At 62.9% G+C, this 14,018-nt stretch overlaps 1 protein-coding gene across 1 annotated transcript in view; it reads left to right on the top strand.

The window, feature by feature from the left end:
• Nucleotides 1-289: 289 nt before the first annotated feature.
• The window catches only part of LOC142483201 (segment polarity protein dishevelled homolog DVL-2-like), a gene marked incomplete at its 3' end in the record, with an annotated part of 22,602 nt that continues 8,873 nt past the window's right edge, over nt 290-14,018 (top strand). The window contains 9 exon segments of the mRNA XM_075583269.1: nt 290-885; nt 887-954; nt 2,192-2,261; nt 3,004-3,149; nt 3,238-3,344; nt 5,585-5,711; nt 5,815-5,839; nt 5,841-5,906; nt 7,466-7,535. Of these exon segments, the coding sequence (XP_075439384.1) occupies nt 781-885; nt 887-954; nt 2,192-2,261; nt 3,004-3,149; nt 3,238-3,344; nt 5,585-5,711; nt 5,815-5,839; nt 5,841-5,906; nt 7,466-7,535 (784 nt within the window).

Here is a 14,018-nt window from a genome sequence, read left to right as displayed (position 1 = left end):
ACACACACCCTCGACACACACACACACACCTGACACACACACACACACCTGACACACACACACACACACCTGACACACACACACCTGACACACACCTGACACACACACACACACCTGACACACACACCTGACACACACACCTGACACACACACCACCTGACACACACACACACGCACGCACACGCACGCACGCACGCACGCACGCACACGCACGCACGCACGCACGCACGCACGCACGCACGCACGCACGCACGCACACACACGGGGCGTGGCCTCCCTGCACATTTCCCGCCCTGCTCTCGCGTGTGAGCCGCGCGTGCAGCATGCGCGGTGACGTCAGACCCTCCCACCCCCTTCGCGTTCAGCACGCACGCGCTCCCCCGGGAAGAAAGTAGGCGAGGCCGCGCGGGCAGCGTGCGCAGTGACGTCAGACCTCCTCGCGCTCCGCACGCACGCGCTCCCCGGTAGGAAGGTACGCGAGGCCGCGGCTCCGCAGGAGGAGGTAGGCCGCAGCATGGCGGGGAACGTGCAGCGTGCGCAGTGACGTCAGCCCCCCGCTCGCCTCCGGTTCCCGCTCCCCGGGAGGAGGTAGGCTGCAGGAGGAGGTACGTGAGGCCGCGGCTCCCCGGGAGCAAGGTACGCCAGGCCGCGGGAGGAGGTACGCCAGGCCGCAGGAGGAGGTAGGCCGCAGCCAGGCCGCGGCTCCCCGGGAGGAGGTACCCCAGGCCGCGGGAGGAGGTACGCCAGGCCGCGGCTCCCCGGGAGGAGGTAGGCCGCAGCATGGCGGGGAGCGGCGGGGAGACCAAGGTGATCTATCACCTGGACGAGGAGGAGACCCCGTACCTGGTGAAGGTGCCGGTCCCGGCCGCGGCCATCCGTCTGCGGGGACTTCCGGGCGGCGCTGGGCCGCAGCCACGTCAAGTACTTCTTCAAGGCCATGGACCGCGACTTCGGGTATATTATCTATATATACTGCTATACACACTATTACTATACACGGCTACACCCCTCACCCACCTACGCACACTGCGCCCCTCTATATACTGTGTATATATACCGCAGCCACATAATGTACTTCTTCAAGGCCATGGACCGCGACTTCGGTATATATCTATATATACTGCTATACACACTATTACTATACACTGCAACACCCCTCACCCACCTACGCACACTGCACCCCTCTATATACTGTGACCGCAGCCACATAATGTACTTCTCAAGGCCATGGACCGCGACTTCGGGTATATATCTATATATATATACTGCTATACACACTATTACTATACACTGCTACACCCCTCACCCACCTACGCACACGGCACCCTTCTATATACTGTGTATATATACCGCAGCCACATAATGTACTTCTTCAAGGCCATGGACCGCGACTCGAGATCTCCTAATCTCGTAGAGATAGATGATAGATAGATATAGATATTTAGATGAGATATTTTTTAGATCTGAAATGTGTAAACACCTCTTCCTGCTGGGGACTTCGTCTATTTACTATGTAACCCAATCATACTATAGGTAGTACCACCTTATACCTATACTACTAACCATACAGAGTACTACCAGGCGTGTGTATATCACCTTATACCTATACTACTAACCATACAGAGTACTACAGGCGTGTGTATATCTTTCTCTATCTATATATCGATCCTGATGGATCCCATGTTTCTCTCTCTGTGTAATCTATATTGGTATATAGATCAGGTATATCAGTATACAGGTGTGTGTACATATAAAACGTTATATAGATGAGGTGTATCAGTATATAGGTGTGTGTGTGTGTACATAGGGTATCTCAGTATATAGGTGTTTTGTGTGTGTATGAACATATAGTGTATACATAGGGGTGTGCGTGTGTGTACATATAGGGTATCTCAGTATATAGTGTGTGTGAACATATATCTCCAGTATATAGATAGGATGTGTACGTATATAGATGGGGTATATCAGTGTACACACACCTGACATTCACTGATGTATACCGTGCGTATGAGTATACCGTGCGTATGATGCATAGGTGCTGGGAATACATCTTTGAGCCATTGATATAATGGAGCTCCCAGACACGCATGCATACTCTTTATGACTGTATATAATGTATAAAGTGTGTACCCCTGGGCTTTAAGTCCTGCTGTATAACCACGTGTGACCCGGTACCTTTATACTCCCGCAGGGTGGTGAAGGAGGAGATCTCGGATGACAACGCCATGCTACCGTGTTTCAACGGGCGCGTGGTGTCGTGGGTAAGTCCGGGGGTGAGGAGGGTCCCGCCCACGCCTGGTGTATACTCCCCGCTGAATAACACGCCACACGCGCACACGCCTGGAGTATACTCCCGCTGAATAACACGCGCACACGCCTGGTGTATACTCCCCGCTAAATAACACGCCACACGCGCACACGCCTGGTGTATACTCCCCGCTGAGTCACACGCCGCACACACGCCTGGTGTATACTCCCCGCTGAGTAACACGCCACATGCCTAGTGTATACATCCCCGCTGAGTAAACACGCCACGCACGTCTGGTGTATACTCCCCGCTGAATAACACGCACACGCGCACACGCCTGGTGTATACTCCCCGCCGAGTACACGCCACATGCCTAGTGTATACTCCCCGCAGAGTAACACGCCACACGCACACACGCCTGGTGTATACTCCCCGCTGAATAACACGCCACACGCGCACACGCCTGGTGTATACTCCCCGCAGAGTAACACGCCACATGCCTAGTGTATACTCCCCGCTGAATAACACGCCACGCACGTCTGGTGTATACTCCCCGCTGAGTAACATGCCACACGCACACGCATGTGCATGCAGATGACAAGCCCCGGGCCCCTGCGGGGCCTCATGAAGCCCTTATTCTGGGGTGCAACGGATGAATACACCATGTTTTTTATATCCCTTACGGTGGTCGGGGGATTAACCCCTCGTGTGCATGCTTTGAGGCGGGGTATTAACCCTTCCCCCCCCTCCCCCAGCTGGTGTCCTCCGAGACCTCTCCGCCCGATCAGACGCCTCCCCCCGCCGATTTGAGACCCTCTCCTTCCCCTCCCCCTCCTCCACTGCCACCGCCCCCCGCAGAGCGGACCAGTGGCATCGGGGACTCGAGACCGCCCTCCTTCCAGTGAGTATGAGCGGAGCGGCGGTGCGCACGCTCCCTCCTGTCAGAGGATGTCCCGGGTAACGCGGCTTCTCCCCCCCCCCCCCCCAGTCCCAACGGTTTCCGGCAGCCGCGAGAACCTGGACCAGGAGACGGAGACTGAGTCTGTGATATCCGTGAGGAGGGAGCGAGCGCGGAGGCGGGAGAGCAGCGAGCACGGTGGGTCACAGGCAGCGTGCGCGGGGTTAACGGGCGGTGTGTGATACAGGCAGCATGTGCGGGGTTAACGGGTGGTGTGTGTTACAGGCAGCGTGCGTGGGGTTAACGGGCAGTGTGTGTCACAGCAGCGCGGGTTAACAGGTGGTGTGTGTCACAGGCAGCGCGTGCGGGGTTAACGGGCGGTGTGTGTTACAGGCAGCGAGCGCGGGGTTAATGGGCAGTGTGTGTTACAGGCAGCGCGGGGTTAACAGGTGGTGTGTGTCACAGGCAGCGCGGGGTTAACAGTGGTGTGTGTCACAGGCAGCGCGTGCGGGGTTAACGGGCGGTGTGTGTTACAGGCAGCGTGTGCGGTGTTAACAGGCGGTGTGTGTTACAGGCAGCGTGTGCGGGGTTAATGGGCAGTGTGTGTTACAGACAGCGTGCGCGCGGTTAACGGGCGGTGTGTGTTACAGGCAGCGCGGGGTTAACGGGCGGTGTGTGTTACAGGCAGCGTGTGCGAGGTTAACGGGCGGTGTGTCACAGGTAGCGTGTGCGGGGTTAATGGGCAGTGTGTGTTACAGACAGCGTGCGCGGGTTTAACGGGCGTGTGTGTTACAGGCAGCGTGTGCGAGGTTAACGGGCGGTGTGTGTTACAAGCAGCGTGCGCGGGGTTAATGGGCAGTGTGTGTTACAGACAGCGTGCGCGGGGTTAACGGGCGGTGTGTGTGATACAGGCAGCATGCGCAGGGTTAACAGGCGGTGTGTGTTACAGGCAGCGTGTGCGGGGTTAATGGGCGGTGTGTGTGTTACAGGCAGCGCGGGGTTAACGGGCGGTGTGTATTACAGGCCGCTAGCGGCGGGGTTAACGGGCGGTGTGTGATACAGGCAGCGTGCGCGGGCTTAACAGGCGGTGTGTGTGTTACAGGCAGCGTGTGCGGGGTTAACGGGCGGTGTGTGTTACAGCAGCGAGCGCGGGTTAACGGGCGGTGTGTGTTACAGGCAGCGCGCGTGGGGTTAACGGGCGGTGTGTGTTACAGGCAGCGCGGGGTTAACGGGCGGTGTGTGATACAGGCAGCGTGCGCGGGGTTAACAGGCGGTGTGTGTGTTACAAGCAGCGTGCGCGGGGTTAACGGGCGGTGTGTGTTACAGGCAGCGCGCGTGGGGTTAACGGGCGTTGTGTGTTACAGGCAGCGCGCGTGGGGTTAACGGGCGTTGTGTGTTACAGGCAGCGCGTGTGGGGTTAACGGGCGGTGTGTGTGTGTTACAGGCAGCGCTCGCGGGGTTAACGGGCGGTGTGTGTGTGTGTTACAGGCAGCGCTCGCGGGGTTAAACGGGCGGTGTGTGTGGTGTGTGATACAGGCAGCGCTCGCGGGTTAACGGGCGGTGTGTGTGTTACAGGCAGCCTGCGCGGGGTAACGGGCCGTGTGTGTTACAGGCAGCCTGCACGGGGTTAACGGGCGGTGTGTGTGTTACAGGCAGCCTGCGCGGGGTTAACAGGCGTTGTGTGTGATACAGGCAGCGTGCGCGGGGTTAACGGGCGGTGTGTGTGTTACAGGCAGCGTGCGCGGGGTTAACGGGCGGTGTGTGTGTTACAGGCAGCGTGTGCGGGGTTAACAGGTGGTGTGTGTGTTACAGGCAGCCTGCACGGGGTTAACGGGCGGTGTGTGTGTACAGGCAGCGAGCGCGGGGTTAACGGGCGGTGTGTGTGTTACAGCAGCCTGCGCGGGGTTAACAGGCGTTGTGTGTGATACAGCAGCGAGCGCGGGGTTAACAGCGGTGTGTGTGTTACAGGCAGCGCGCGCGGGTTAACGGGCCGTGTGTGTTACAGGCAGCGTGCGCGGGGTTAACGGGCGGTGTGTGTGATACAGGCAGCCTGCGCGGGGTTAACGGGCCGTGTGTGTTACAGGCAGCGTGCGCGGGGTTAACGGGCCGTGTGTGTTACAGGCAGCGTGCGCGGGGTTAACGGGCGGTGTGTGTGATACAGGCAGCCTGCGCGGGTTAACGGGCCGTGTGTGTTACAGGCAGCCTGCGCGGGGTTAACGGGCGGTGTGTGTGTTACAGGCAGCCTGCGCGGGGTTAACAGGCGTTGTGTGTGATACAGGCAGCGTGCGCGGGGTTAACGGGCGGTGTGTGTGTTACAGGCAGCGTGCGCGGGGTTAACGGGGGGTGTGTGTGTTACAGGCAGCGTGCGCGGGGTTAACGGGCGGTGTGTGTGTTACAGGCAGCGTGCGCGGGGTTAACGGGCGGTGTGTGTGTTACAGGCAGCGTGCGCGGGGTTAACGGCCGGTTGGACAGGCACCTCGCTGGTTACGAGTCGGCATCAACACTTCTGACCAGTGAGATCGAGACGAGTATCTGTGACTCTGAGGAGGACGACACCATGAGCCGGTAACGGGGGGCACAGAACCAGGGGGGGGGGGCCAGGGGAGAACGTGGGCTGACACAGTGCTCAAATCTTCTCTCCCCCCCACCCCCCCCGCCCCCCTCACAGGTTCAGCAGCTCAACGGAGCAGAGCAGGCGCCTCACGGCTTCTGAAACGGCACCGGCGCCGACGCAAGCAAAGACCTCCCCGCCTGGAGAGGGTGAGAGGGGGGTCTCCCCCCGCAGGGTGACACAGAATGAGACTGTCCCCCCCCCCCCCCCCTGCAGGGTGACACAGAATGAGACTGTCCCTCCCCCCGCAGGGTGACACAGAATGAGACTGTCCCTCCCCCGCAGGGTGACACAGAACGAGACTGTCCCTCCCCCGCAGGGTGACACAGAATGAGACTGTCCCTCCCCCGCAGGGTGACACAGAACAAGACTGTCCCTCCCCCCGCAGGGTGACACAGTGACACAGACAGAAGGGAGCTATGAGACTGTCCCTCCCCCCGCAGGGTGACACAGAACGAGACTGTCCCTCCCCCGCAGGGTGACACAGTGACACAGACAGAAGGGAGCTATGAGACTGTCCTCCCCCCGCAGGGTGACACAGAATGAGGACTGTCCCTCCCCCGCAGGGTGACACAGAATGAGACTGTCCCTCCCCCCGCAGGGTGACACAGAATGAGACTGTCCCTCCCCCCGCAGGTGACACAGAATGAGACTGTCCCTCCCCCGCAGAGTGACACAGAACGAGACTGTCCCTCCCCCCGCAGAGTGACACAGAACGAGACTGTCCCTCCCCCCGCAGGGTGACACAGTGACACAGACAGAAGGGAGCTATGAGACTGTCCCTCCCCCCGCAGGGTGACACAGAATGAGACTGTCCCTCCCCCGCAGGGTGACACAGAATGAGACTGTCCCTCCCCCCGCAGGTGAAACAGAATGAGACTGTCCCTCCCCCCGCAGGGTGACACAGAATGAGACTGTCCTCCCCCCGCAGGGTGACACAGAATGAGACTGTCCCTCCCCCCCGCAGGGTGACACAGAATGAGACTGTCCCTCCCCCCGCAGGGTGACACAGAATGAGACTGTCCCTCCCCCCGCAGGGTGACACAGAATGAGACTGTCCCTCCCCCCGCAGGGTGACACAGAATGAGACTGTCCCTCCCCCCGCAGGGTGACACAGAATGAGACTGTCCCTCCCCCCGCAGGGTGACACAGAATGAGACTGTCCCTCCCCCCGCAGGGTGACACAGAATGAGACTGTCCCTCCCCCGCAGGGTGACACAGAACGAGACTGTCCCTCCCCCCGCAGAGTGACACAGAACGAGACTGTCCCTCCCCCCGCAGGGTGACACAGTGACACAGACAGAAGGAGCTATGAGACTGTCCCTCCCCCCGCAGGGTGACACAGAATGAGACTGTCCCTCCCCCCGCAGGGTGACACAGAATGAGACTGTCCCTCCCCCCGCAGGGTGACACAGAATGAGACTGTCCCTCCCCCCGCAGGGTGACACAGAATGAGACTGTCCTCCCCCCGCAGGGTGACACCAGAATGAGACTGTCCCTCCCCCCGCAGGGTGACACAGAATGAGACTGTCCCTCCCCCCGCAGGGTGACACAGAATGAGACTGTCCCTCCCCCCGCAGGGTGACACAGAATGAGACTGTCCCTCCCCCCACAGGGTGACACAGAATGAGACTGTCCCTCCCCCCGCAGGGTGACACAGAATGAGACTGTCCCTCCCCCGTATGACACTCTCTCTCTTATCTTTTAGACGTCGTCATTCAGCAGTGTGACAGATTCTACGATGTCTCTGAACATTATTACTGTCACACTAAACAAGGGTAAATATCTCTCTGCGCGCTCTCTTTGCGCGCTCTCTCTGCGCACTCTCTGCGCGCGCGTTCTCTCCGGGCCGCTCTGGTTACTCACGCGCTTTCTCTGCGTGCTCTCTCTGTGCGCGCTCTCTGTGCGCGCGCGTTCTCTCCGGGCGCGCTCTGGTTACTCACGCGCTCTCTGTGCGCGCTCTCTGTGCGCGCTCTCTGTGCGCGCTCTCTGTGCGCGCTCTCATGTGCGCGCTCTCTGTGCGCGCTCTCTGTGCGCGCTCTCTGTGCGCGCTCTCTGTGCGCGCTCTGTGCGCGCTCTCTGTGCGCGCGCGTTCTCTCCGGGCGCGCTCTGGTTACTCACGCGCTCTGTGCGCGCTCTCTGTGCGCGCGTTCTCTCCGGGCGCGCTCTGGTTACTCGCGCGCTCTCTGTGCGCGCTCCTCTGTGCGCGCTCTCTGTGCGCGCTCTCTGTGGCGCCTCTCTGTGCGCGCTCTCTGTGCGCGCTCTCGCGCTCTCTGTGCGCGCTCTCGCGCTCTCTGTGCGCGCTCTCGCGCTCTCTGTGCGCGCGCGTTCTCTCCGAGCGCGCTCTCTGTGCGCGCTCTCTGTGCGCGCTCTCTGTGCGCGCTCTCTGTGCGCGCGTTCTCTCCGGGCGCGCTCTGGTTACTCACGCGCTCTCTCTGTGCGCGCTCTCTGTGCGCGCGCATTCTCTCCGGGCGCACTTAGGTTACTCACGCGCTCTCTCTGCGTGCTCTCTCTGCGCGCGCGTTCCCTCCGGGCGCGCTCTGGTTACTCACGCGCTCTCTGTGCGCGCTCTCTGTGCACGCTCTCTGTGCGCGCTTTCTGTGCGTGCTCTCTGTGGCGCGCTCTCTGTGCGCGCTCTCTGTGCGCGCTTTCTGTGCGCGCTCTCCGGGCGCGCTCTGGTTACTCACGCGCTCTCTGTGCGCGCTCTCTTTGCGCGCTCTCTCTGCGCGCTCGTTCCCTCCGGGCACGCTCTGCTTACTCACGCGCTCTCTGTGCGCGCTCTCTCTGCGCGCTCTCTCTGCGCGCTCTCTCTGCCCGCGCGTTCCCTCCGGGCGCGCTCTGGTTACTCACGCGCTCTCTGTGCGCGCTCTCTGTGCGCGCTCTCTGTGCGCGCTCTCTGTGCGCGCTCTCTGTGCGCGCTCTCTGTGCGCGCTCTCTGTGCGCGCTCTCTGTGCGCGCGTTCTCTCGGGCGCGCGTTCTCCTCCGGGCGCGCTCTGGTTACTCACGCGCTCTCTCTGTGCGCGCTCTCTGTGCGCGCGCATTCTCTCCGGGCGCGCTTAGGTTACTCACGCGCTCTCTCTGCGCGCTCTCTCTGCGCGCGCGTTCCCTCCGGGCGCGCTCTGGTTACTCACGCGCTCTTTGCGCGCTCTCTCTGCGCGCTCTCTCTGCGCGCGCGTTCTCTCCGGGCGCGCTCTGGTTACTCACGCGCTCTCTGCGCGGCGCTCTCTCCGGGCACGCTTTGGTTACTCACGCGCGCTCTCTTTGCGCGCTCTCTCTGCGTGCGCGCTCTCTCCGGGCGCGGTCTGGTTACTCACGCGCTCTCTCTGCGCGCTCTCTCTGCGCGCACCGCTCTCTCCGGGCGCGCTCTGGTTACTCACGCGCTCTCTCTGCGCGCTCTCTCTGCGCGCTCTCTCTGCGCGCGTGTTCTCTCCGGGCGCGCTCTGGTTACTCACGCGCTCTCTGCGCGCTCTCTGTGCGCGCTCTCTCTTCGCACGCGTTCTCTCTGGGCGCGCTCTGGTTACTCACGCGCTCTCTGCGCGCTCTCTCTGCGCACGCGCTCTCTCCGGGCTCTCTCTGGTTACTCACGCGCTCTCTGTGCGCGCTCTCTGTGCGCGCTCTCTGTGCGTGCTCTCTCTGCGCGCGCGTTCTCTCCGGGCGCGCTTTGGTTACTCACGCGCTCTCTCTGCGCGCTCTCTCAGCGCGTGAGCTCTCTCCGGGCTCGCTCTGGTTACTCACGCGCTCTCTGTGCGCGCTCTCTGTGCGCGCTCTCTGTGCGCGCTCTCTGTGCGCGCGCGTTCTCTCCGGGCTCGCTCTGGTTACTCACGCGCTCTCTGTGCGCGCTCTCTGTGCGCGCTCTCTGTGCGCGCTCTCTGTGCGCGCTCTCTGTGCACGCTCTCTGTGCGCGCGCGTTTTCTCCGTGCGCGCTCTGGTTACTCAGGTGCTCTCTGTGCGTGCTCTCTGTGCGCGCGCGTTCTCTCCGGGCGCGCTCTGGTTACTCACGCGCTCTCTGTGCGCGCTCTCTGTGCGCGCTCTCTGTGCGCGCTCTCTGTGCGCGCTCTCTGTGCGCGCTCTCTGTGCGCGCTCTCTGTGCGCGCTCTCTGTGCGCGCTCTCTGTGCGCGCTCTCTGTGCGCGCTCTCTGTGCGCGCTCTGGTTACTCACGCGCTCTCTGTGCGCGCTCTCTTTGCGCGCTCTTTCTGCGCGCGCGTTCCCTCCGGGCGTGCTCTGGTTACTCACGCGCTCTCTGTGCGCGCTCTCTGTGCGCGCTTTCTGTGCGCGCTCTCCGGGCGCGCTCTGGTTACTCACGCGCTCTCTTTGCGCGCTCTCTCTGCGCGCGCGTTCCCTCCGGGCACGCTCTGCTTACTCACGCGCTCTCTGTGCGCGCTCTCTGTGCGCGCTCTCTCTGCACGCTCTCTCTGCCCGCGCGTTCCCTCCGGGCGCGCTCTGGTTACTCACGCGCTCTCTTTGCGCGCTCTCTTTGCGCGCTCTCTCTGCGGGCGCGTTCCCTCCGGGCGCGCTCTGGTTACTCACGCGCGCTCTATGCGCGCTCTCTCTGTGCGCGCGTTCTTTCCGGGCGCGCTCTGGTTACTCACGCGCTCTCTGCGCGTTCTCTCTGCGCACGCGCTCTCTCCGGGTGCGCTCTGGTTACTCACGCGCTCTCTGCGCGCGCTCTCTGCGCACGCGCTCTCTCCGGGCGCGCTCTGGTTACTCACGCACTCTGCGCGCTCTCTCTGCGCGCGCGTTCCCTCCGGGCGCGCTCTGGTTACTCACGCACTCTCTGCGCGCTCTCTCTGCGCGCGCATTCCCTCCGGGCGCGCTCTGGTTACTCACGCGCTCCCTCTCGCCCCCCCCCCCCCCCCCCCCCCCCCCCGGCAGAGAAATATAACTTCCTGGGGATCTCCATCATGGGGCAGAGTAACGAGCGCGCTCTCTCTGCGCTCTCTGTGCGCTCTTTCTGTGCGCGCGCGCTCTCTCCGCGCGCTCTCTGGTTACTCACGCGCCCCCTCCCCCCCCGGCAGAGAAATATAACTTCCTGGGGATCTCCATCGTGGGGCAGAGTAACGAGCGCGCTCTCTCTGCGCTCTTTCTGTGCGCGCGCTCTCTCCGCGCGCTCTCTGGTTACTCACGCGCCCCCTCCCCCCCCGGCAGAGAAATATAACTTCCTGGGGATCTCCATCGTGGGGCAGAGTAACGAGCGCGCTCTCTCTGCGCTCTTTCTGTGCGCGCGCTCTCTCCGCGCGCTCTCTGGTTACTCACGCGCCCCCTCCCCCCCCGGCAGAGAAATATAACTTCCTGGGGATCTCCATCGTGGGGCAGAGTAACGAGCGCGCTCTCTCTGCGCGCTCTCTCTGCGCGCTCTCTCTGCGCGCTCTCTCTGCGCGCTCTCTCTGCGCGCGCTCTCTCTCCGGGCGCGCTCTGGTTACTCACGCGCTCCCTCTCGCCCCCGGCAGAGAAATATAACTTCCTGGGGATCTCCATCGTGGGGCAGAGTAACGAGCGCGCTCTCTCTGCGCGCTCTCTCTGCGCGCTCTCTCCGGGCGCGCTCTGGTTACTCACGCGCTCCCTCTCGCCCCCGGCAGAGAAATATAACTTCCTGGGGATCTCCATCGTGGGGCAGAGTAACGAGCGCGCTCTCTCTGCGCGCTCTCTCTGCGCGCTCTCTCTGCGCGCTTTCTCTGCGCGCGCGCTCTCTCCGGGCGCGCTCTGGTTACTCACGCGCTCCCTCTCGCCCCCGGCAGAGAAATATAACTTCCTGGGGATCTCCATCGTCGGGCAGAGTAACGAGCGCGCTCTCTCTGCGCGCGCTCTCTGCGCGTTCCCTCCGCGCGCTCTCTGGTTACTCACGCGCTCCCTCTCGCAGAGAAATATAACTTCCTGGGGATCTCCATCGTGGGGCAGAGTAACGAGCGCGCTCTCTCTGCGCGCTCTCTCTGCGCGCTCTCTCTGCGCGCTCTCTCTGCGCGCTCTCTCTGCGCGCTCTCTCTGCGCGCTCTCTCTGCGCGCTCTCTGGTTACTCACGCGCTCCCTCTCGCCCCCGGCAGAGAAATATAACTTCCTGGGGATCTCCATCGTGGGGCAGAGTAACGAGCGCGCTCTCTCTGCGCGCTTTCTCTGCGCGCGCGCGCTCTCTCCGGGCGCGCTCTGGTTACTCACGCGCTCTCTCTGCGCGCTCTCTCCGCGCGCTCTCTGGTTACTCACGCGCTCTCTGCGCTCTCTCTGCTCGCGCGCTCTCTCCGGGCGCTCTGGTTACTCACTCGCCCCCCCCCCCCCCGGCAGAGAAATATAACTTCCTGGGGATCTCCATCGTGGGGCAGAGTAACGAGCGCGCTCTCTCTGCGCGCTCTCTCTGCGCGCTCTCTCTGCGCGCTCTCTGCGCGCGCTCTCTGCGCGTGCTCTCTGCGCGCGCTCTCTGCGCGCGCTCTCTGCGCGCGCTCTCTGCGCGCGCTCTCTGCGCGCGCTCTCTCTCCGGGCGCGCTCTGGTTACTCACGCGCTCCCTCTCGCCCCCGGCAGAGAAATATAACTTCCTGGGGATCTCCATCGTGGGGCAGAGTAACGAGCGCGCTCTCTCTGCGCGCTCTCTCTGCGCGCTCTCTCTGCGCGCTCTCTCTGCGCGCTCTCTCTGCGCGCTCTCTCTGCGCGCTCTCTCTGCGTGCGCGCTCTCTCCGGGCGCGCTCTGGTTACTCACGCGCTCCCTCTCGCCCCCGGCAGAGAAATATAACTTCCTGAGGATCTCCATCGTGGGGCAGAGTAACGAGCGCGCTCTCTCTGCGCGCTCTCTCTGCGCGCTTTCTCTGCGCGCGCGCTCTCTCCGGGCGCGCTCTGGTTACTCACGCGCTCCCTCTCGCCCCCGGCAGAGAAATATAACTTCCTGGGGATCTCCATCGTCGGGCAGAGTAACGAGCGCGCTCTCTCTGCGCGCTCTCTCTGCGCGCTCTCTCTGCGCGCTCTCTCTGCGCGCTCTCTCTGCGCGCTCTCTCTGCGCGCTCTCTCTGCGCGCTCTCTCTGCGCGCTCTCTCTGCGCGCTCTCTCTGCGCGCTCTCTCCGGGCGCTCTCTCCGGGCGCTCTCTGGTTACTCACGCGCTCCCTCTCGCCCCCGGCAGAGAAATATAACTTCCTGGGGATCTCCATCGTCGGGCAGAGTAACGAGCGCGCTCTCTCTGCGCGCTCTCTCTGCGCGCTCTCTGAGCGCTCTGCGCGTTCCCTCCGCGCGCTCTCTGGTTACTCACGCGCTCCCTCTCGCAGAGAAATATAACTTCCTGGGGATCTCCATCGTGGGGCAGAGTAACGAGCGCGCTCTCTCTGCGCGCTCTCTCTGCGCGCTCTCTCTGCGCGCTCTCTCTGCGCGCTCTCTCTGCGCGCTCTCTCTGCGCGCTCTCTCTGCGCGCTCTCTCTGCGCGCTCTCTCTGCGCGCTCTCTCTGCGCGCTCTCTGGTTACTCACGCGCTCCCTCTCGCCCCCGGCAGAGAAATATAACTTCCTGGGGATCTCCATCGTGGGGCAGAGTAACGAGCGCGCTCTCTCTGCGCGCTTTCTCTGCGCGCGCGCTCTCTCCGGGCGCACGCTGGTTACTCATGCGCTCTCTCTGCGCGCTCTCTCTGCGCGCTCTCTCTGCGCGCTCTCTCTGCGCGCTCTCTGGTTACTCACGCGCTCCCTCTCGCCCCCGGCAGAGAAATATAACTTCCTGGGGATCTCCATCGTCGGGCAGAGTAACGAGCGCGCTCTCTCTGCGCGCTCTCTCTGCGCGCTCTCTCTGCGCGCTCTCTCTGCGCGCTCTCTCTGCGCGCTCTCTCTGCGCGCTCTCTCTGCGCGCTCTCTCTGCGCGCTCTCTCTGCGCGCTCTCTCTGCGCGCTCTCTCTGCGCGCTCTCTCTGCGCGCTCTCTCTGCGCGCTCTCTCTGCGCGCTCTCTCTGCGCGCTCTCTCTGCGCGCTCTCTCCGGGCGCGCTCTGGTTACTCACGCGCTCCCTCTCGCCCCCGGCAGAGAAATATAACTTCCTGGGGATCTCCATCGTGGGGCAGAGTAACGAGCGCGCTCTCTCTGCGCGCTTTCTCTGCGCGCGCGCTCTCTCCGGGCGCACGCTGGTTACTCACGCGCTCTCTCTGCGCGCTCTCTCTGCGCGCTCTCTCTGCGCGCTCTCTCTGCGCGCTCTCTCTGCGCGCTCTCTCTGCGCGCTCTCTCTGCGCGCTCTCTCTGCGCGCTCTCTCTGCGCGCTCTCTCTGCGCGCTCTCTCTGCGCGCTCTCTGGTTACTCACGCGCTCCCTCTCG

Source organism: Ascaphus truei, unplaced genomic scaffold (genome assembly GCF_040206685.1).
Source record: "Ascaphus truei isolate aAscTru1 unplaced genomic scaffold, aAscTru1.hap1 HAP1_SCAFFOLD_3061, whole genome shotgun sequence".
Classification (NCBI taxonomy): domain Eukaryota; kingdom Metazoa; phylum Chordata; class Amphibia; order Anura; family Ascaphidae; genus Ascaphus; species Ascaphus truei.
Note: the sequence above shows the minus strand (reverse complement) of the source record. Positions and strands in the feature narration are given on the sequence as shown.